This window comes from Lissotriton helveticus, chromosome 3_1 (genome assembly GCF_964261635.1).
Source record: "Lissotriton helveticus chromosome 3_1, aLisHel1.1, whole genome shotgun sequence".
NCBI lineage: Eukaryota > Metazoa > Chordata > Amphibia > Caudata > Salamandridae > Lissotriton > Lissotriton helveticus.
In genome coordinates, this window is record NC_136061.1 from 1,270,325,363 (window position 1) to 1,270,349,024 (window position 23,662).

The 23,662-nt window shown below is 47.1% G+C and overlaps 1 protein-coding gene across 3 annotated transcripts in view; it reads left to right on the plus strand.

Annotated features, from left to right (window-relative positions):
- WASF2 (WASP family member 2) overlaps positions 1-23,662 on the plus strand; it is a 400,400-nt gene that overhangs the window by 283,254 nt on the left and 93,484 nt on the right. For all 3 annotated transcript variants that reach the window (XM_078681932.1, XM_078681934.1, XM_078681935.1), the window contains one exon: positions 2,667-2,820. In XM_078681932.1, the coding sequence (XP_078538058.1) occupies positions 2,667-2,820 (154 nt within the window). The remainder of the gene's footprint in view (positions 1-2,666; positions 2,821-23,662) is intronic.

The following is a 23,662-nucleotide window of genomic DNA, read 5'->3' on the forward strand; positions in this document are numbered from 1 at the left end:
GTCGGCTAACCATGCTGTAAGAAGCTGACTGGTGGCAGTGACTGACCTTTTTACTTCCTCCTTGCTAGGGCAAGTGGCCTACTTGACTCGCCATGTTATAACCATGTCCCGTGCTACCTCCTTGGGTGCCCGTGGACATGTGACTGTTTCCAATGTAGCATAAGATTGCCTGGAGTAATTGTGCTGATACCCTATGAAATCAAGTTAATGGTTGTGTCCTTTGGGCTGGAAAAGGTTTTACTCAAATATAGGCTGGAAACGACAAAAATACACTAGCCCAGCCGGATAAATCACAATTAGTATGCCAGTGAGTGCCATTAAGCTGGTGTTTGCCACGCTATGGCTGCGGCAACAAACAGTCCGAATCCTTCAGCCTCCCTGGGACGGTGGCTCTGCATTCCAAGTGGTCTCATGCAGCCGGCTGTTAAGCGCCATATGCACCAGCTGCAATGCACGCACTCTACTTGCGCCACTGAAATAGATTTCATGAAGGGGTCTCTCCGCCAGTGTACCAAATAATAATGGGCTCATGGCGTCTACTCATAAAATCGAATTTTAAAGATTATCTCACTTTGAGATTGCAAATTAGGCCAGAAGGAACCACGGCTACCAAGTCCTTGTCCAGAGGAGGCCCCTTTTAACATGGACCGAAACACATCAATACCATTTGCCAAAGGGATAAGACCAGCCAAGATGACACCAGTGGCCCTCCATAAGAACCTAATCAGAAGGTCGTTCTGGCCACGTGGATCAACAGGGTCACTCTCCCTTTGCACAGTTTGAATAGTTGAGAGCGACAGTCATTCAAAATACATTTTCCCCAATGCCCAACTTTCTAATTGCTTGTGGACTGGTATTTTTACGTGCATAGCTCTCGCTTCACGGGTGACTGTTGCAGCATGTTGTTACAAGTAATGTACGAGATGTTGTTTTAGAACCTTGCTCTTCTCGTACTGTGTATGTCACTATGTAGGAATTAATGAAACATTGTAAAATGGAAAGTTGATTGATTGTGTATAAAATATCATATTGAAACAAGTGAAAGTTTTATTTTGTTCTTTGTGAAATAATTGTTCTCTCTCCCTCCGGGGTGATATATATAAACTTTTGCGGTTTATTGCTGTATGTGCAGAATAAAATCCATCTTGTTTTTCTGTTTCGGTCAATATGCAAAATGGAGGTGGCAGAGCCAGGCAGACTAGCACAGTGCATTACTGGCATCCCTGGTCATCCTGGAAAGCAACAGTCTGAGGTGTGGTGAGGTCGAGTCAGGAATGGCTTTTGAAACGCAGCAGTAGCCAGCGGCTGATCATTCCCCTTTGAGAGGTGGATTAGTTGAGGCCTGATTGCTTCTTAACTAACTGTGCTCCTCTGCTTCCCGGCCACAACTGCAGCACTCCACTCCCATTCCCCCATCCCTCGGTGACGGCACCTGAAAAGGTGGGGCTATGCTTGAGATTGGAGAAACTGCGGCAAACACCTTTGTTTACTGGCAGAAGAACTGGTCCTGTAGGTCTTATTCCAGTGAACCAGGTAACACAGATCTGCTGCGCCCAAAGGAGCCAGCTGATGGGCAGGGAGAGGAAAGGTAACACAAGACAAGAGGGGCTGAACCTTTAAAGACTGACTAGGGAGGTCAGTGATTCACAGTCGGAGGGCGCAGCTGATAGGCTTGTACTTCACGAGGGATTAGTACCAGGCGAGGTTATCCCACGTTTGCGCAAGCACACTTTGAGGGAGGAAAAGTGGCTTGTGGTTAGCGATACGGTATAGAAACATTAGTTCCTTGTTGTAGATGTCACTAGGTAGCGGAAGTAAAGCCGTGCTTAATTTGAGCCAGAGTTGGCCGATGCTCAGCACCGGCACTTCATTTTCTTCTCCGGCACTCACGACCTCCACCAATTAGTGACGCTGCTTATCCATTTTTCAGGTGAGCGCATTGAATGTTTAATAATTCAATATACATTCAAAATTAACAGTACCAGCCATCCGGGCCATTTTTAAGCTTTGGGTGACTTAAAATAGTCCGAACTATCACACACAAGTGTGATGGTTTGTAGCTGTATTTATACTGGCGCTGTCAATGGCAATGGGTGGTGCAAGCTGCAGTGGCCCAGACATTTTTTTCTTCAAATAAAGCACTGAAATAAAATACTTCTCTTTTTACGAGATCAAGCACTGGCTAGACATTCCATCTATTGGAAGGTTATTTTTTTGTAGGGTGAGGTGGGAATCTCTGACCCCCACACCACCAACAACCACCCTGAGTAAGCCTTGGCTGCTACTCCACGTCTGCTATGAGAGTCGAGTGCTATCTGGTTTTACTGTGTGCTCAGTCTGCAGAGCCGAAGTAGGGCCTGTGTGTGGAACATCGATGGCAAACGAGACTTCAGTCCCACACCCCAAGGGTTGGGGCCCAGTGAGCCCCAGTACCTCCTCGAACTGGTTCTGACGAGGTGCATCTGAGGTCACATCGGTTGTGTATATAGGAGATAAATGCACATCTAAGACTAACTTGCTAATGGTGGATTAAGTATTTACCATGCTGCTGAGGTAAAGAGGGCCATCAATACAGAGCCGTGAGAAGCAAGTTTTGCCTGAGGCTTGGCAAACTGTGGTAATGTGCTGAATTTATAAACACAGGCCTTTTTGTGTGTTTCCTACAGTTTCTTTGCAAGGAATTAACACCCGCAAGGCATTCAAGAGCTCCACATCCCAAGACCAGCAGCTCTTTGTGCGGGACTCGCTGCCTGTCCCGGTGTGTGAAACCTACAGCACGTGCAGCGCCCCGCCACCCCTGAACAACCTCTCGAAATACAGGTGAGTAGAAAATATATTTCCTGTGTTGGTTCGCGAGCTTGCTTTCCCTAACAATTGCTACTAGTATGTGGTGCTCTTTTTCGGCAATGCATTGTGGGTTATTTATAGTGTATCTTGGTGTTGGTCAGGACTCGTACTAGCAGAGTGTTATCTGCTGGTTGTCGATGTCCCAAAGTGTGGCGCAAACTACTAAGGCCTTACACTTTGACCTTCTCCGGACAATTTGTAAATATTTGTACGATGTTGTGAACTTATTTGTTATGGGTTTGAATATAGGCTGTGCCCAATTCGACATATTTTTCCATTGTCGCGCAGTCTGTAGTCCACGGGCCTCCAACCATTTCTGTACTAGAGCGAACTATGTTCAATGAAACACAATGAGCGCTACTAATGTTATTACTGGTGTATGATCTCCATTTTGTTTAAATGTATATTAATTCAACCAAGCATTGTCATTGTATACATGCACAAGCATATCTCCTAGTGCCCCAATCTCATGTTACTGTGTCATTGTCTCTATCCGCCAGCGCCTGCATCTCACAGTATCCCATAGTGTCAGTGTTTCTGGTCTTTGTCACCCTATCCCAGTGTCTATGTTCTAGGCCACTCTCGCACCGTCCTCAGCTCTCTATCCGAATGTTGGTTTCTCCCAGTCCGAATATCAGTGTATCTCTATCCCACTATCCCAGTGGCAGTATCAAATATATCCGCAAGGTTGATCATTTTGTTTTAATTGATTGGAATTGAAAATGTTTCAATCCTGATGGTATAAGTCCATGAATTAAACATTGCTAAGGTTTGGGTAGTAGTCTTTGGAGTGTCTCATTCACTTCCGTACTCCCTCCCTAACATCACTTTACTCAGCAGTCTCTCAGTCAGAATCTTTGGGCCTTTTTCTGGAATCCTCCATCTGCATATTTCACATGGTATCTCTTTCCTATTCAGTATTCTCTTCACTCAGTCCTTCTGCACATACTTTTATTTCCTCCAATTCACCACCCCCCTTTGCACATACACATCCCTACACACTAAGCCCTACATTTTCTTTTTGTATTGTCTAATTGTGTCTCTTTTGCTTTCTCGCCCTAAGTGCACCGGGTATGCCCAGACCTGGATCCCGGGCACGCTGTGCCACTGGAATCAAGCTATCCTGGCTGATGAGGGGTCAAACCCCGAAACCGGCCCTAGGATGCTTGTTTCCGGTCCAGGGAGGACCTGGCTTGGCAGTTCGGGCTGGATTGTTCCCATGAGGCACAGGGTCAAGACTGATTTGCATATGGCCAGGTCTAAACTGGGGTGGGATGGTGAGCAAAAGAATGATGGATTTAACTCAGATCTCATGACTGGGGGTGAATGTTTTGATTTGTTCTGCATTCCGTCCATCAATTGTGTCTCTTTTGTTGTCCATATTTTGACAGCTCTGGACCTGCTTCATTCCTACTTTCCTACTATTATAACAGGCACACGTGACCATTGCTTTGTACTCTCTGAAGACGGGCCAAGGATTGGCCCACAGGTGGGTACGGTGAGGATCAGCACTGTCTTCTGCCTCGCCTTCGGGGTCTCAATCATTCGCTGCCCTCAATATATATCAACACCCTGAATTCCCTTGGGCACCTTAGGCGTCTTGGTTCACAGTATGCACTACACAAGAGTCATATGTGGCCTGTAAACAAAAACAAAAAAACAGAAAAATAACATCTGGGAGCAGCAAATCTTAAGAAATACAGGACGAACATGTGAAATTTAAACAGGCGCTGCATTACTGACCGGGATTACCTCAGGAGTGTTTAGTTACTGTTGAGCAATTGAGCAATGTTTTTATCTGGAGCGTTTGGGCCTGAATATTGGACCCATTTCAATGACCCTTTTTGTTTACGGCCGGTTCTGTCACCTGGCAGAGCCTGGCCCACCCAAAGCCTTGGCCATTCTCTGTGCCCCTGTGTCCCCGACTCCCTGTCCGAGTGTTCGTGTCTCCTCATCCCAGGATCTCCTTGTGGCAGGGCATTATCTTCTTGTCCTGTGGTGGGCGCTGCTGATGGACAGGGGAGAATCAACAACGCTGATAACCACACGGAATAAAGGGTTTCAGGTCTCGCCCCTCAAGGTTGTGTTTTGAAATCCTATGTAGTATCTATGGAGGCGTGCTGTGTTTGGAGGGTGCCTATGCTTGAAGAAAGGTTAAGAGACTCCACATGAGGGTGAGTTGGGTATGCTACAGTGTGATTTTGTTTTTGTTTTCCAGCATCCCAACCTCTCGAAGTACATACAAGTGAGCATTGCATATGTGTGATGTGTGTGGTACTGACTGCTCAGTGGGGTGGCATGGCTGCTTTACTTTTGTGCCCCTGGTTGTGGCCCCAGATCTGGTATTCTGTAGTGCAACCCCCACCCCCCTCCACTCCCTAAGTGCAGAGGCCCTGCGTCCTCCTCTACCGACCACCCACCTGCATCAACACCCCGAACACAGACCTCTGAAGAGCGTCTCGTGATCGTCAGGCGCCTTGAAATGCTGCCCTGTTTTGGAGCCTATTTACGTTTTCCTCTCCCTCCATGTCACACTCCCTCCCCCACCACCTCCTCTCCAGCCTCTTCCCACAGACCGCAGGGTTCCTGGAGCTTTGCAATAATTCCCGCTCCCTCCGGTGACTCCCTGCAGCGTCCTCTCGCATTCTGGAACGACAGCGCCACCCAGCGGACACATCCAGCATTCTGCAGTATTCAGGCACAAACAGACGTGTGTTGTGATTTTTACGAATCTAACTTTCAATATGTGCACTATTGGCAACGTGTTAAGAGTTGGACACCTTTTAGAGTTGGACACCTACCCCTTTAGAGCGAGGTAGAGGAGGAAAGGCCGTGCCGCCCTTAGTATGCGACGAGCAATGGCACTCGGGCGGCTAAAATGTTAAAACCATTAATGGCGTGGCCAGTGCTTTAAATGGGAAAGAAATAGTGCAGGTACTCATTTAAACGGGGCGAGTAGGCGGGGCTGGGGGCGGGACTAAGGGCAAGACATACTGTTACTTATTGACTTCAGTACTAGTTGCAGCACGTACCAAAACACACCAGAAATGCGTTTCTATAAACAAAATAGGTTAACTCCTAACGAAAGCCAAACGCGTTGATGTTTTAACATTTCCCTGTTTTATAATATTTTAAGTTTCCATACTGTTACTTGGTATTGCTTGGCGCAATGCTATATATACTCGCGTGCGCACACACAAAGCATTCCACACATTTCCTTTAATATACCTCCCTAGATTGTCTCGAATCTCACCCCCTTTCTCTCACTTTTTTCCTCACACAAAACCGCGCACAGACAAACATAAGCAGACACTCTAATCAGGAAAGATTAAAGCCTTTTTAACCTTGTTACCTTCTTTATATTTCTTAATTGCGCCGTCACCTGGCTTTCTCAATCCTGTGTTTTCAAGACAGCACGACGGTGAACACCGGACGTTATGCAAATGAGCCCACGCTGAATAGTTCAGCGGGGGCTCAGTTCACCAGTCACTGCGACAGAAGTGCCTTGGCTGTCAGACAGGTCACCAGCACCAACAGCCAAAGCGCCTACCGTTTATCAGTACCGGTACTCTCCTTGGCAGCAAAGAAGTGCCGGTATTTAGAGTGGTAAAAATAAGAAGTGCCGGTACTCAGTACCTTTTGTACCGCTTTGGCCGCCATAAGTGTGGCAGGGTATGCTCAGACGTGAGTCCCTTGCTCACTTTGCCACTGGATTCAAGCAAGCCGGGCTGAAGACGGCTGGAATGCCAGAAACCGGTCCTCGGAAGCTTGTTTCCGGTCCAGGGAAGACATGGCTTGGCAGTTCGGGCTGGACTGTTCCCATGAGGCACAGGGTCAGACTGATTTGCATATAGCAATGTCTGAACTGGGGTGGCAGAGTGGGCTAAAGAACGGTGATGGATCAAACCCAGATCTTTTGACTGGATGTGAGTGTTTGATTGGTTCAGATGCTCAGTCCATCACCACCCCCTTTTGTACCGGTACTCAGTACCAGCCCATTTAAAGCACTGGGCGTGGCAAATACCAGCCTCACTGCATGCCTCTTATCTCCGAAGGATAAGCACTCCCATTACCTTTCAGAAGGGCCAAAAAACAATGACAGAAATCTGATGGGTGGGATGCTTCACTTAATCTCAGCCACTGGTATTTACTCTGGACTGATTCTATTCCATCGCAGACCGACCCCCCTCCGCGCCACGTCAGAAAGTGATCAGTCAAAAGCAAATCGGCCTTGGTCCTGCTGCAAAAGGAACCGTCCAGCCTGGACTGCTAGTGCTAGACCCTGCCCCCTTCAAACAGGAGCGCAGGCAGCCCCAGACTGGATCAACCTTTTAGGTTTCCTCAGGGAGGTGCCGCCTGAATCCAATGGCCATGAGCAGGGAGCCCACATCTGGGCATACGTTGTCACTCTCTGACTTCAGTTCTTAAACTATTAAACGTGGTGGGTGATGGGCCTGAATTAATCGGAGGTTGCCGGTAGTAACTCTGGCCACATTCCAAGCCATTGTCTTAAACCTCTTATTCGGACAGGAGTTGTATGCAAATTAATCTTAGTGCCACTCCTTCTTGGGACAGTCCAGCTCAAAATGACAAACCACATCTCTTTTAGACCGAGTAAAAGCAAACCCAGCATGCCTTTGGCCACCTTGTGCCTCATCAGCGAGGTGTAACTTGAGTTCAATGGCCCGGTGAACATGAGATCCACATGTTGCTTAAGGGGATTCAAAATATTAGCACTCCAGGGCATTGATATAACAAATGGGTGCATTCTAGGGGTTGTACTCTGTCATCTTCAGTAGAACCAATTCGACAGATACACCTGCAAACCGTGCTTTCTGAAAGTAAGGAGCAGCACTGGAAGATTTGTGTCCCATGACTGAGAGCGAGCCAGTCACCCCGTGCTATTTAGGTAATTCAACATGTCAATCATTATTTGAAGGTTGCTGCAAGGTCACACGTGGGGGGATCTGGGCACTGGGGTACAAGGTATCCATCGAAAAGCCAGGTCTTGAGGAAATGGCGGGAAGAGATTAGCATAAAAATGCAAAACAGAGGGCAGAAAATGTCAAACAGAGGGCAGAAAAACTATCATAAAAGGCAGAATAGGGGGCAGAAAAACGAGCAGAAAAGGGAAAATGGAGGTCAGGAAAACGAGCAGAAAAGGGAAAATGGAGGTCAGGAAAACGAGCAGAAAGCCAAAACAGGGCAGAAAAGCCAAAACAGGGCAGAAAAGCGAGCAGAAAAGGAAAAAAGAGCAATAAACAAGCAGAGAAAGGCACAAACAGGGCAGCAGGTAGACATTCAGCATAGAGTAGCAGACTGCAGGCAAGCTGGACAAGAGAGCAAGATGTTGGGTGGCGGGAGAAGGGACACGGAGGAGGGAGACAGAGGGAAGAAACTAGCACAAGAAGGCAAAACAGAGAGCAGATAAGTTGGCAGAAAAGAGAGTAGAAAGGTCAAAACTGAGGGCAGAAAAATTATTTAAAAAAATAAAACAGAGGCCAAAAAATGAGCAGAAAGTCAAAAACAGCAGAAGAGTGCACAGCAGAGGTCAGAAAAAGGCAAAACAGAGGTCAGACAAAAGAGCAGAAAGGCAAAAAAACGCAAGACACTAGCATAGGAGGCACCAATGGGGCAGCAGGTAGACAGGCAGCAGGGGATAGCAGACTGTGGGCAAGCTGGACAGGTGAACTGCCACGGGGAGCTGGCACAAGGACCCCCCTAATGCTCCCTAGGCGAACATACGGAATAGGCGGTCATAAATGTAAAATTATTACTATTAATGCTAGGTATGCTTGTGTTTTTTGTCCCTTCCTATGAGGTGTGTGCAATATTTTGCTCTACATATTTTTTTTTAATTTTATCTTCAGCCCTTGCTCTCACTATCGGTGGTGCTAGAGGTGTGCAACTGGGCCAGCCTTTCTTGCCCCCTCATCACCCCTGGTGGTTGTGTAAGCTCTCAAGAGAGTTAAACCACTTTTTTGCTGTACGATGTCTCACTATAAGCTCTGCAGTGAGCACCCACTTCCTCCCTTTGCCTCTATGGCAAGTCACTGTATCCTGTACAAGAACGGCAGTGAACCTCTGTCCACCACTTGCACGCATCCCTGTCCGCTCTCTACGGAGCTCACTCCCGCCCTCGGTGCCTTCTTGGCCTGTTCTTGTACGCTCTGCAGGGAACTCACTTCTGCCCCTGCAGCCTGCATTTCTTATGTTACTGTAAGCTCTGTAGTGAGCCCCCCAACCGCTCTATACCTGTAAGACTAGTAGGGCGCTCACACTCTGTGCCCTTTCACCTCGCCTGTCTGCCTGTAACCTCTACAGTGAAGCTCCTATCCTCCTAACCCTGTGCCTGTAAGGCTTGTAGAGAGCTTACACCTTGTGCACTTTCACCTCCCCTGCCTGCCTGTAACCTCTACAGCGAACCTCCTATCCAGCTAGCCCTGTGCCTGTAAGGCTTGTAGAGAGCTCGAGCTCAGCCTTTGCACCCTTTCACCTGCCCGCATCCCCAGCTGCCTGTAAGGCTTGTGGTACTGTAGCCCGTGCATGGATCACGCACTTGCCCCCAGTGCCTGTATAGCTTGTGTGACAGTAACCTCTGCTGTCAGCCTCCTAGCCCCCTAACCCCGTGCCTGTAAGTCTTGTATGGCGCCCACTCTCTGCCTCTGTGCCCACTCACCTCCCTCCTCGGTTGCCTGGAAGCAGGGCTTTAAGTGGGCCGGGTCTCACAGCTGCTGGCAGTATTTTAGAGGGAGTCCTCGAAACGGGTCTCTATCGGGCTCTGTTTTGTGCCCTGGCACAGGCGGCCTGTTTTTTTCCGGACTGCAGTGACAGCAAGCACATTGATGTGCGTGTGCTCCCACTGCTCACTTCTCACTAGTGGAGAAGTTACGGCATGACTTCATATCAGGTGAGCGTTGTAGGGGAAGGAAATCCTTTAAAGAGAGGAATTTTCTGTCGGGATTTCCCTTCTCTGTTTGAAATTCGGGAGCATTAACATTGTTGTGGTGTCACCACAGCTTTAAGTGGAAGCTTTTTTTCACTATTATATGCAAGTAATAGTTGCTTCTTATTTATCATATGCAACTAACAACCATTGACAAAGCCAATAGTCTTGACTTGTTGTAGGTATGACCAGGGCTCGAGTCGGGGTACCACACGGGTGGACGGCGTTTCCCCACTTATTTAAACTTATTTTATCGGGTGGACGCCGTCCCCCCTGCCCAAAAGCTGGAGTGGACAATGATGGCGTTACTTACCGGACCGGCCGCCCCGTCGATCTCCCAACCTTGACGTACTTCATGCATACGTTCACTCCATTTCTAATTTCCTTTAGAACCATTTCCAACACCCCCATCCCCTTAATTAACACTACTTTGACCCAGCCTTGCGTTAGACATTAGCAACGCTTTACAGAGTTTGCCAATGAAGCGCACTTCTCGTCTTTCTTGGAGCAACTTGGTTTCCCTTAGGAGGAGAATTGCAGCATTCCCTATGAGTATTTTCTTTTCCATTGATAGAAGTCTATGTTGTTTACCTTTCGTGACGTCACTTCCTGTCGTGACGTCACTTCATGTCTTTGAGCGTCCCCCACTTCTGTTTTTTTTACCTTTAGTGACGTCACTTCCTGTCTCTGAGCGTCCCCCCACATCTTTATTTTAGGACTTGTGCTCTGGGTATGACATTACTTGTATTATATATCTGGATGCAATGACAGAAACAGCAAAATACAAGTCGGGCGGCACACTATGCAAAGCACAGACTTTTAGCTTACATGTTTAAGCCACGCCCCTAATTACATTGGCCACGCCCATTTGAGAGACCTCTAGTTTTCGCATCCCACTTAAAGCCCTGCCTGTAAGATTTATGTTACTGTGTCTGTAACCTCTGCAGTGAGCCCCCTAACCCCGTGCCTGTAGGGCGCTCCCTTTCTGCCTAAGACCTATGTTCCTGTGACCTCTGAGGGGACTGGGAGCCCTTCGCACCACCTGTGCCTGGAATGGCCTTTGTCCCCGCGCTCCTCCATGCCCGCGCGCTCAGGGAATGCGCAGGAACAATCGTCCAGTGTGCTGTGGCGGCCCGGCCTCATGCCTACCCAGGATGCACCGCTGCTGGCAGCCTGCGAGGCTTGGGCCTGGCGGGAGTGCAGCAGGGGCCGGGCCTGCCGCTCAGGCTTGTTTGGATTCACTGAAGCTCACACTTGTGCCTGTGTCAGCAGGCCTTTCTGCTGTCAAGGTTATCTGGAGAAGGTTAGCGCCGGAGGGGGAGGGGGCAGGGAATTAATGGGGGCGCAGAGATGCCAGCAGGCTGCCAGGGCACTTCTCCGGCGGCTGGGAGGAGTGACCGGGTCGGAATTCAAATGGCTCTCCCAGCTCAGATCTCTGCGGTTATTGTTCTGTTTTTCATGGAAGCTGTGGGCGAGTTCTCCTGGTCTCTGCTTCCCTCAGATGCTCGGGTCCTTGTGCACTCAAAGCTGTTCAAAGGAAAGCTCTCGTGTTCGAGGATTCTGCAAGCGCAGTATGCTGCTGTGCAGGCCCCCTCTCTGGATAAACCTGCGGCTATGCTTGCCTCTGGGGGTGCCGCTTTGGCAGTGCACGCACAGCACTTGGCAATGCTTGCGCCATGTGTGGACATGCATGTGCCTTGAATGGATTTTCATGTGATTACATGTTTATTCGTGTTGTAGGCCTGTTCTGCACCTTGCTGGGCTCCTTTCCCCCACACAGCATGGGCCCCATGCTTAGTCCTTTTATTCTATAGAGCAAACCTAGCCTAAAGTCAGCGGTGCACAGTGCAGAGTCAAAGAAAAGCATAGTCATCGAGTCACAGGGGAGAAAACTGGCTTGTGAATGGTTAATGCATTGTGATGTAGTGTTCTTTAAACAGCTGCTTCGCCACATCCTTCTTAAATTGGGTCAGTCCTGGTGATGTTGTTCCACATTTTAAGTACACAGACGGAAAATGGTGAACTTGTCTGCAGCATTTGCCTGGGGCTATCCGGGCAATGGAGTTTTATTAAGATGGGGTGAAGGGATTCTATTTCCTCAGGCCATGGATGAAACGTGATGCCGCGCATAGGACGCCCTTAGAGAGGGTGTGGGGGAGCAGGGAGGGAGCAGGTGTGGAGTCTGGAACGCCATGGAGCAGGGTTGTTACCAAAGTGTATAACACATTAAAAATGGGTGGTTGATGTTTCACAGAACTGTTGTGCTGCAAGGTAAAAGCAACCTTGGACATTGCACCAGGAAGAACCATGAGGCTTCTGAATTTCAATTAGCTGGTTCACGAGGCAGGCTTGTCAAAAGTCTTTGTGAGAAAGGACCCAGGCAGAGATATAGGGGGGCTGGGGGCTTCTGCACACTTTTTCTGGGCTGGCAGGTGCCAGAGCAATCTCTTGCAAGGTATTTAAACACGTGTAACTCGGAGTAAGAGAAAACATGGCATCTGGTACAATCTAGCGCTATGGTCATGTCATGTGCCTCTATTAATGAAGATAGCAGGCCTGCTTACATTTATACATCCATAACTAAATGTTGCTGAAGCAGTGCGGGCCTGGGGTACAGCGCCCTTTCTGCCGCCCCAGCCCGTTTGGTGTCCATGTCAGGAGATGGTGGTACAAAAGGTGGTGGTGATGGACGGAGCATCTGAACCAATCAAACACTGACACCCAGTCAAAAGATCTGGGTTTAATCTATCACCGTTCATTAGCCCACTCTACCACCCAAGTTCAGACATGGCCATATGCAAATCAGTCTGACCCTGTGCCTCATGGGAACAGTCAGGAGATGAGCACGCTGCTAGTAAAGGAAGCAGAGCTCTGAGTAAACACCTCCTGTCCTGAACAGTGCCACGAATGCTGCACCTATTGCCTCTCTCTAATATATCCTCTTCTACCACTTTAAAAACGTAGATGTCAAGACACTTGTAACAATCCTGGTGCACTGTGAGCAGCCCCTCTGTAAGCTGCACTGCCTCATCACTATGGCCCCTACTGCCTTGTGGAATGACTCCCCACGCCCCGTGTGATCACACCTACTTTCCTTCTGAAGACCCCTCCTTTTGTCCCAGTGTAACTGTCACCTGCTGCCCCAACAACCGCTTCTTTTGTCCCCTGTACCCTCTTCTGCAGTCCCCTGGAACCACCACCTCCTGCTTTCCCCTACAACCTCTTCAGCCCTTGTTAGATACTCTGCTGTTCCCCTAACCACAGACTGTCTCCTGGAAATGCACCCTGCTTTCCCCAGCGGCTACATCCTGCTATATCTAGCAAGTACTTTTTGCTGTCTCTACGAACCACGCTGGGGTGTTCTCTGTCCCTACCACCGCTGTCCCCACCCAGGAGCCATCCCCTGGAGTCGTCGTAACCATTTCTTGATATTCTTCTTTAGCCATCTGTTGCCGTCCCTCCATAGCTAGTGTGTGGTCCTCTTATAACCACACTGCGGTCCTTGCATTAGGACACCCGGGTGCCCTCGCTTACCCACGGTCCACCCCCTGCTGTGTTCCTCTAGCCACACCCCAATGTTTCCCACAACCTGTGTCCTCTTAAGGATTTTTGAGTCCCTGGCCAAGAAATATTTTGGCGGCCCCTGTATAGAAAAACTTTGAATTTTCATACTCTTTTTTTTTTTTTTTTCTTTGCTCAAGCCCCTTGTTGCCTAACCACATTGAAATATAAGTCAAAGATACTTATATATTAATTATCGATTATTTGTACTATGTTGTTAACTTTGAGACTGTTCTTGCTTTTTGTTTGTTCTCCTTGAAAAGTCAATAAAAATTCTTAAACAAAAAAAAAAGATTAAGATACACAATAGGCAGAAGTGAACTAAAAAATGTTCATTTTCCACAGGGGACCTGGGCAATTGCCTACTTTGCCTGTGCCTTAAAAAGTCTCCGCCCATACCAACCTCTTGCGGTCTCTTTACATCCTTCTGATGTCTATTTAATAAGCCCTATGGGTCCTCAGAACCACTGCTTGCTGTCCCAAGAACCCAGCTCATTCAACCCTACTGTAGCAACTGCTTTCTACTCTTCCCCCTTATGCTGCTACTCCCGACCCTTACAACCATGAACCACTACCCCCTGAATCACCTTCTACACTCCCTCTGCTCCACCCCTACTGTCTTAGTTGTAAACTCTCCCTCTAGAACGGTTTGCTACCCCCATTGTTTCTTCTTAACTAGCCCTTACAGGACCCCACTAAGAAACCCTTGCGTCCCTTGCTGCCTCCCTGTCACTGTCCCGTGTAGCTCCCCTTAACCCCCCACCCCCATTGGTGGTCCATCGTAACCACATAATGCTTCCCCTCTTCTGAACCCAGTCAGCAGCCCACATGTGCTGACACCCTGTGACAACCCTGCTGCCCCCTTCCCACTCCCCTTGTTGTGTCCGGTGCCCTCCCCTCTTTGGCCACCCTCTATTTCCTATGTGTATTGATCTGTTCGTCTCAATTTTCCCCAGTAAATCCCCTTTCTTCTCCGACACTGTATGCCAGGCCCGCCCGGCTCCAGGAATTACATTTTGGGAGGGCCATAAAGATAAATGGAGGGGCCATAAAGATAAGTAGGGGTGTCCAGTGTCTCCCAGGTGTATGAGAGCTGGGTCTTGGCATGCTGGATGGTCTTGAAAGGATGTGAGCTGCGTATAATACCTTACCCTATGCCAGGTTATGTCTGCTACTTTTACATCTGTATTTTCAGTGGTTTAAACCTATGGGCTTGATCTCTTCAGCTCTCTCCACCTCACCCTTGTTTCTCTCTGTCTCACACTCCTCTCTCCCGACTTAACCATCCTTACTTTTCAATCACCCTGCTGTCCCGCTCACCTCACCCTCAACTTCGCCCACCTCGATCTCTTCACCTCATCCTACTCTCTCTGCCTTATCTACCTGTTTCCCTTCCATGCCCTTCATTCTCCACTTCACCCTCCTATTTCTCTTTCCGCCTTATTCTACTTTCACTCTTTCCTGAACTCGCCATCCTCTCACTGTACATCAGCTTGCTCTCACTGCACTTCATCCATCGCACCCTTCTCTCTCCACCTCACTGGTAATATAAGGTAGATTTGTAGAGTGCTACTTGTCATCTGTGAGGGTATCCAAGCCCTTCTCTTATTTCCTTGTCCTTTCTGTTCTTCCTCGCCCTTTTCTCTGTTCATTGTTCTCAACTTATTCTTGCTCACCAGCCTCTGTCTTGCCGACTAGCCCTCCTTCTCTCTCCGCCTCAACATCTCCCGCCTGCCTGAGCCTCCTAACTTAAAACGTCTCTGCCCATAACAACCTCTTGCTGTCTCTGTACCATCCTTCTGATGTCCATTTAATAAGCCCTATGACTCCTCAGAACCACTGCTTGCTGTTTTAAGTTCCCGTCTCATTCAACCCTGCTGTAACAACTACTTTTACTCTTTCCCCTTAAACTGCTATCCCTCTGTCCCTTAGAACCATGACCCACCACCCCCGAATCACCTCCTACACTTACACTGCCCCACTCCTGCTGTCTTTCTGTAAACTCTCCTTCTAGAACTGTTTGCTACTCCATCTTTTTTTAAAGCTAATATAAGTCTGTTGCTTAACCAGATCAGGGACATCTAGCAGTTCGGAATGTGTATATTGATGGTAGGACATCAGTTTTTTCCCAGCAGCACTAGCTATAAAAATCCAGTTTGAAGCAGGCTCTGGACCCACAAAAAAAATTGAAGCAGATGTCTGGAAGAACATAGCAGGGTGCTTCAGCAACAAGACAGAGGATAAGCAAGAATTGTGATCTGATCCTGTTTAATCCCTTTCAAGGGCACAACATGTTTTCATGTGCCCCAGACGGGCCTTTCAGGCAGGATTTGACACTGTAGTGCCAACAGAAGGGGCAGCCGCCCTCACCCTGAATGTCCAGCTATGCTCGGAGGAGTGGTAAGTGCCTATTCATGTCCACCGGACTATCAAAGTGGTCTATTGTTGGCAACTCGAAGAAATTTCACACCTCATTAAAGGTTAAGTACTGGCTGAGAAGCTGAGGAGTAATGCAATTTGACCTCCAGGAGGTTCAGGCAGGGTAAATGTAACTTTCTAAGAGTTAGTTTTCCTAATACTTTTAAAAATCCAACTTCACAATTTAAATTGGATTTGTATAGCTATTAAAACAAGTGGTTTCTTTATTTTCCTTGCTGGTCTCAAACCCAGACAGCAGTGTTAATATTTTAATCTCTACTCTTGTTTTCTGTACAGCCAGGTCTGCCATAGTGAAAATAGCTTTTGGGGCCTTCTACTCTAGGGACATGGTCACATTAATTTTGTGTATGTACCGCCAGGACACCTTCTAGTGGAGGTAGCTGTTCGCGCTATACAAAAATCTGTATTATTATTATTATTTTTTTAAATACCATGCACCCTTCCTTGTGTTCTATAAGGCTTACATATGGGTGACTTTTTCATATTTAAAAGAGAGGTCATTGACCATCAAAAGTGTTATTATAACAGGTTGCACTGCCGGTTTTACACTGCAGCAGTCTTACAACGATGAGCCCGAAGCCACGTTTTGCAGGCCTAATCTGTGGATCGCATGTTTGGTGCTGCAGTCCACCAGTGCCATTTACCTTCCAGGCCCTAGGTGCATTTCCTTGACCATATACTAGGACATTTAGGCAAGTTAAATGTGTCCATTAGAAATAAGCCCATGTTTAAACAGAAAGCACAAGCAGCACTTTACTCCTGCTTAGCAGAGGTAAAGTGTACAAAGTAAAAAAAAAATTGCAAAAATAGGGCACGGAAAAAGGTGAAAATATCTAGGATGATCATGCAGAAAAGGCAGTTTTCCTACACTGTCGAAACCTTTTTTTCCTTTCTCTCCCCCCCACTCCCGAAACTGAAGACTGATTATTAAAGATTAGAACTTGTGTAGCCACAGATTGTAGTAACATCTCCGTAGCAAGTGCATTATCCCAGTATATTATCTTATCAGTTAGCAGCACTATAATCAGGGCACTATATTTATGTAATGGGGAGGACCAAATAATGCAGTAGAGTTAAATAAATTATGCAGCGTAATGCGAGGTAGTATTGCTTTTTTATTTATTTATTTGCACGTTAACACCGTCTGGAACAAAGCTTCACCTCGTTAGGGCCAGTTTACAATGCAACTGCAGCAATAAGCATCTGAAAGATGACCAGTAAACCTTTGTGAAGGGCCGTCCACTGTGGAAAAAGCGTCAGAGCTTTTTTTATTAACTTTTGAACTGTTTAAGATGGCTTTTTGTTAAAATCTACAAATTATGTACAAGATGATGGATTATACAAGAAATGTAACAAATCCATAATTATGAATAAGATGCTGCACCTGCAGAATCGCATAATTCCAGTGGCCTCTTACTATATTCCATTTCTGACAATTCATGTGACAAAATGAGAGCATTTGTCGGGAGAGAATAAATTCACAGCCACCGATGCCCCAAAGATGGGTATCTGTACTTTCTAAATTCTAGTAGAAGGCTCTGCCTTCTGCGAGCACCTAAGGAGATTGAGAGTGGGCAGGACAGCACCAGCAAGGTGCCAGCGCTGCCACGGAATTATTGCCCATGCTTTTCTTTGTATAGTGGACACTTTCACGGCTCCACCCCTTTCCGGATCTGTTCTATTAGTGAACCGTGGCAAGTCTTTTCACTTGCCAAAACTTGGCCAATGTAAGTTTTCTTTTCTCCTTAATATAGTGCTATAAGCAGGACCACTGGAGTTTGTGATTCTGTGGCTGCAGCGTATTCCGCATAAGTATGGATTTGCAACATTCCTCACATAAGCTATCTGCTGCAAAATTTGCAGAAATATGAAAATTGTTTTTAGCTCAAACAGATCAAAAGTTACTAAAACACAACGAAGTGTTGCTGCGCATGGAAGGCCCTTCACATAGGTTGGCTGGCCCCCTTTCAGTTGCCCAGTAATGTATTTCGGTGTTAAACTGATACTAACCAGCTGTAACCTTTGCCAAGACAGTGTTGATGTGTAAATATGTAAAAATAAGAAGTTATACTATCATAACATGTCCCACATACAGTAATTTGCCTTTTCTTGTCACATAATTGTGTCAACCCTGACGCATATTTGGTTATCATCACCCACATAATTCCAGTGTCCACGGCCATATGGTAGGGATAACGTCAAAGCAGGAAGAAAATATACCAAACCACTAGTAAAATATATATCCTGAATATATGCCCCTTTTCACTTACTTTTCTTGCATTGGAAAACTCCTTCACACTGTTTCTGCCATATAAATGTTTAAATCTCTTACTTACTGGTAGCTGGAGCGAGGGTCTCATAGTGGGGATCCTTCTGCTTACAGTGCACAGTGATAGATGCCATCCTCAGTGACCTCACCCTTGTCCCTAGGCACTTAAAATTGTTTAGGCGTTGTCGTTATAGATTAAAGTTGCACAGACAGCTAGACTTTTTTTTGCGAAGGTTCGATTTTTTTTAATTAGGAAAAAGAACAAAATATGATTTTCTGCTTGTGAATAGGCCTAAGGTGGGTCATGAGGTTATCTTGAGAGGGCCTGGCCCACTCTAGAACCGGGCATGCTATACGCCCCTCTTAATCCTCTGTACATATCCCTGCTGTTCGCTATAACCACGCCTCTTTTTCTCCTTCCATAAACCAGTTTTATATTCATGTTTTACGTATTGCTGCCATCTAGTGGTGCAATCGGGAATTGTGGCAAAAGGAAACGGCGAAAGATTTTCCCTTGGTATTCGTGAAGAACAAGTGCTTTAGTCAGCCCGAATTAACTGTCTTAAGTGTGTAGTACGTTTTTTTTCTCCAGAACTTATTTGTTACTTTCAGAACTCTTCCTGCCATCTTACTTGGAGAAAATGTTGCCCATTCATTGCGCAACTTGTCGCAAGAAGTTGTATATCAATATTAGAACATGGGAATGTTGGCAGCTCCATTGAAGAAGAGGAGGTGGATCAGGGCTATTTTGTCTGTTTCTCTTTTTTTGATTTAAAGCACTCTACCTGCAGTGAGTGGCATGTTCTAATAGCATTATATAGACTTCTGCCTCGGGCTACACCGCTAGTTAAGGCCCTCTCTCTTGTTATAGGCTCGAGCCACAGGAGAGTGCCTATAACTCTGGTTCAATACATTTAACAGCTAGTAAGGTCTTCGAAAGCAGGTTATAAGGCTATAATGTACACCAGCTTTTGTGTGTCTTTTCATCTTGCTGCAAGACTCGTCGGTCTTTTCTCCACAAACCCTTTAAGCCGTTGCTGGCCTCCTGTTGTAGGCAAAAGGCAAGTAGAGAAATAGGAATGCACAGTGGGTACGTGGTAATGTCAAGACCAGGCCTTTCTGTACTCTTCTTGTCTTTGTCACTGGCTACCGAGCTGAACGTCTGTGTTTATAAACCTGGCTTCAGTGGTTTCCGCCTGTGAAGCAGTCAAATGCTGTGCAGTGGGTGCAGCCCTCGTTCGCTCACAGAAGTTTGACGTCCAAGTGCCTCATACTTGCTTTGCCGTTCGGAGACGCCAAAGAAAAATCTTTTACTTTAAATATACCCTCTATGTTCAGCCAGTAGATGGCACAGTCATGTATTGCATGCGAGTCTAGAATTGTTTCCCACTGCAAAAGCATGGTTCTCCCTACTTAACCAAACGATAGTGGTGAATATTTCGGAGTGTAGGAAATCAGCCTTTTCGGCGTAGTTATCCCTGATTTTTAACACTTTGCTGGACCCTCTTTTATTGCTGATTTTTAGACTTTGCACACTAGGCACTGCTGTCCACTGTATGTGTTCCATCCCTTAAAACATGGCGACATTAGCTGGATTGGTGTATTTAACTATTCTATAAGCTTATAGTATATAGTGCAGAAGTGGACTGTAGCACTTATTGTGCCATACACACAAGTGCGACAAAAGAAAACATGGCTTCAGGCCTATCCTGTGTATTCGGACTGCTACAGTGTAACACCAGCATTGCAACCCTTTTTGACAGGTAAAAACATCCCTTTTAAATATTTGTAAGTCACCCCTCTGTGAGCCTTGTAGCCCACAAGGTTGTGTGCACGGTATTTAAAAGCTGGACATGTAGATTTTTTTTTTTTGCAGAGTTTTTATATAGCGCGAACTAGAACCGAACCGAATCAGTTATCAGAGCGCTTTACATAGCTTGGAAGGACTGGGGTCATTCCTTCCCACCACACCCAAGAATCTTTCTTTTATGTCACTGTGCTTCTGGTAAGATTGTATTGAAATATTCTAATATTCGGGGTCTGGCATGGGCAAGAGCATTTTGTTTGTAGCATGGGAGGCTGTAGATCGATGTAGTAACACACTGGTTCTTTCTTCTCGGGTCCAACAGTTCAGCATTAAACCACAGCATAAATGCTACAGCAAGAATCTAGTCGTCCAAAACAGCAGGACTTTGAATCCAGCAATCACCTTATACTTTGACGCACTGCAGCCTCGACCCACTACTCTCGACTAGTCATGATTCCTCTGTGGCGCTTTTTGAAGAATACACTGAGGATGAGATTATGGAATGTACACCCGTCCATTTCTGCCCTAGGTGTAACACAGGATACCCCTAAAGGGAGCATCATGAGGTTTATAGTCTCGGCCAGTTCCCAGGACATGCAGAGACTTCCTGCGACGCCTGCCTTACCGTCTGCTGCAGAAAAGAACCTTAGGGTTCCTGAAGGGAAAGCATATGAGAACATCACAGGATGCAGAGACAGGTCTCATTGGAAATGCCTGCCATTGTCCGAGCCAAAGACCTGCAAGGTACAGAGCAAGCGGAAGCTGAGCCCTCATGAATTGCAGTGGGTCAAGCTGAGATGAGCCCAGAGTGGTTTTCTCTGAGCATTCTGAGGAGGCAAAATTGCTCAAACCAGCAGTGCCACACACGCCAGCCTTGGGGCCGAAGACCGAGTCGACATCACACGCACCTACTAAGGTCAGTCTCGAGCCCCAAAATGCACATAGATGGAGACCAGCACAGCATCCGTCGGATTCTGCCATTGACCCCAAGTTGAGCCAGAAATGGCACACACCTTTGGGTTTAGCTCCTCCAGTCAATACACCCTGGACTAGAGAGGCTGTGTAAATGCTGCATAGACACCATCCAAGAGCACTTAACCTCATTGCTCTTCCATGCCTTCTCAACACCAAGGCACCAAAAAGTTGCAATTTGCATCAAAATCACCAGCACAGAGGCCCTGAAGCTCCTACAAGCTGCACTGTGCCACTGAAAACTCCTCTAACCCTCATCCAGGCTGATGTCAAAGTCTAACAACACAGAGAGGTCCATCTTTGAAAAACTCTCTGAAGTTCTGGATGCAAAGGAGAATAACCTCTTCATCCACACTGAAATGCACAACAAAATACTTGCCAAACTCCTCTGCATCCCAGCAAAAACTCTAGCTGGCCTTTGATGCAGAAACAGAACTCGACCCTTCCACACCACCAAATCCTAAAAGGGTGAGGGACTTGGCCACCCGTCATACCTATTCCCACTGCTGACCGCTACACCTCCTGTACCACTACTACTACTTTTACGCACTCTTCTACTAGAGACACACTACACTGACTCATAATCAGGCTCCCCCTCCACGTCCTACAGAATTCTTATGATGAGCCCTTTAGGCCACGGGAGAGAGATGATTTCTGTGAAGACTATGTAGTAGTCTCCCAAGACGACCCAGAACTAGAGCTCTACCCTGCCAAGCCATGCCCACCAGATGAACCCGCTTCATACAATGCAGTAATAGAAAGCGTGGCACATCATTACTTAACAACTGCACAGAATAGAGGTCGAGGAAGACGTCCTGTTTGAAACATGGTCCAAGAGCATACAGTCCATTTCCTCCCCATGCACAAAGAAATGCTCAGGTGTGCACCCAACAACTTTATGGAGCCGGTGAAAGCCAGAGTGGTTACTCCTCAATGTGGAGAAAAATATAAATTTACTCCAGATGATCCGGCTTACACTCGTGGACAAATTGTTCTTGACTCCTTAGTTGTGCACACTGACCATCCTCCTGATAAGGAGCCTAAGCGAACTGAAGCCACAGCAAAGTAGGTAGCACTTGGAGCTGCTATTCATTTGCACGTTACCAGTTCAGTGGGTTTCCTTTCCAGATACCACTGGGAGGTGATGGAGGAGCTGGTAAAACACCTACCAGAGACCCATCGTGAATAAGAAAAATAATTGGTTGTGGAAGGACAAAACCATTAGCAGTGCCAATATTAGATTCACTCACTTCACAGCGGGTACAGCCACAAGGTGTACTGATACCTGCATCCTTCCCTGCAGGCATGCCTGGCTTAGGGTGTCTGAGTTTAGGCTTGAGGTGAAACAGTACCTCTTTAACACCCCTTTCGATGGGGATGTGTTGGCCTGATGCGCGAAATAATCAAAAAAGGCCACGCGCAGCCAAATCCGAGGGTATCCTACAGTACCTCAGCCCCAAATCTGCTTTTCGTTCTCCTCATAGAATGGGAGATGCAAACTCGGTGGGCTCAAGTCAGACTCCTGTGTCAACAACCCTTTGAAGATCCCCAGCAACCTGATATCTTTCAGAGAGGGGCTATTGGGGAAATGGGTGCGGGAAAGGAAGAGGAGACTCTGCAAGGGGCCCCTCTGCTGCAAAACTGTGACTCACTCTTCTTTCCCCAGACCGCTGCAGACCTGTCTGGAAAGACTGAGGCACTTCCTAGCTCATTGGGAAAACATCACCTCAGACCTGTGGGCCATCTGCCTTGTGTGGGAAAGTTACCACCTAGAATTTCACGCAACCCATCCCACCACACTGTTACTATGGTGTTCAGACCACTTTCACATTCTTGAGGAAGAGGTTCAGGTCCTTTTACCAAAGGGCACAATAGAATCCATGCCTGCACACCAAAGTGGCGCAGAGGTGTAATACCTGTATCCTTTAATCCCCCAAAAGAAAGGCTCCCTCTGGCAATTGAACAAGTGTAACCTCTCCCCTACTCTTTCACGTGGTCACTGTCCAAGACCTCATGTCACTGCTATGACAAGGCAACTTCATGTCCCCGATGGATTTGAAAGATGCATACTTTCACTTTTGATACACCCAGCGCATCGCCCATACTTTTGGTTCCTGGCAAGTGGACAACACAGCTAGTTCAAGGTATTTCCCTTCAGAGCCACCAAAGCTTTAACCACTTCGGCGCTGATGACGAGCTCAGCTCGTCATGTAACGCGGCTTTTTGAAAAAAGCCGCGCAGCGCGAAAATAGCCGCAGCGCGCCTGCGGTTAAGGGTGTCTAGCGGTAGCAGCAGTGCCCCTGTGTAGGAATACAATGCACGTCTTTACATACTTGGACGGCTGGCTGAAAAAAGAGCCGCAGCGAATGAGGATGTCTAGCACATACTCAAACTGCTGTGTCTTTACTTCACAGCCTAGATTTCCCTCTCAGTGCAAAAAAAAATCTTCAGCCCCAGCAGGTTCATCCCTTCCTTGGCTCAGTCTTAAAAGGGGTGACAGACAAAGCATATCCAAACAAACAAAGGGTGATGGCATCCTAATAGTTGCTACCTCTTTTTCAGGTTCATCACATTACTGTTTGACCTATCATGAAACAGTTGTGGGTGATGGCTGCATGCATAGCAGTTGTAGAATATGCCAGGTTGCATGTGTGGCTGCTACAAGGATGAGTCTCTAAGCAGTGGGCACAAGCATAAGGGCATTAGTAGATCTAGTATTTATAAGAACCAAGGCCCAGCACTTTGTTTTGGTGGAACAGCAACAGCCTGTTAGTAGACAGTCCCTTCCTAGATCCCCTCTGCAAGTGCCCATACCCACCAA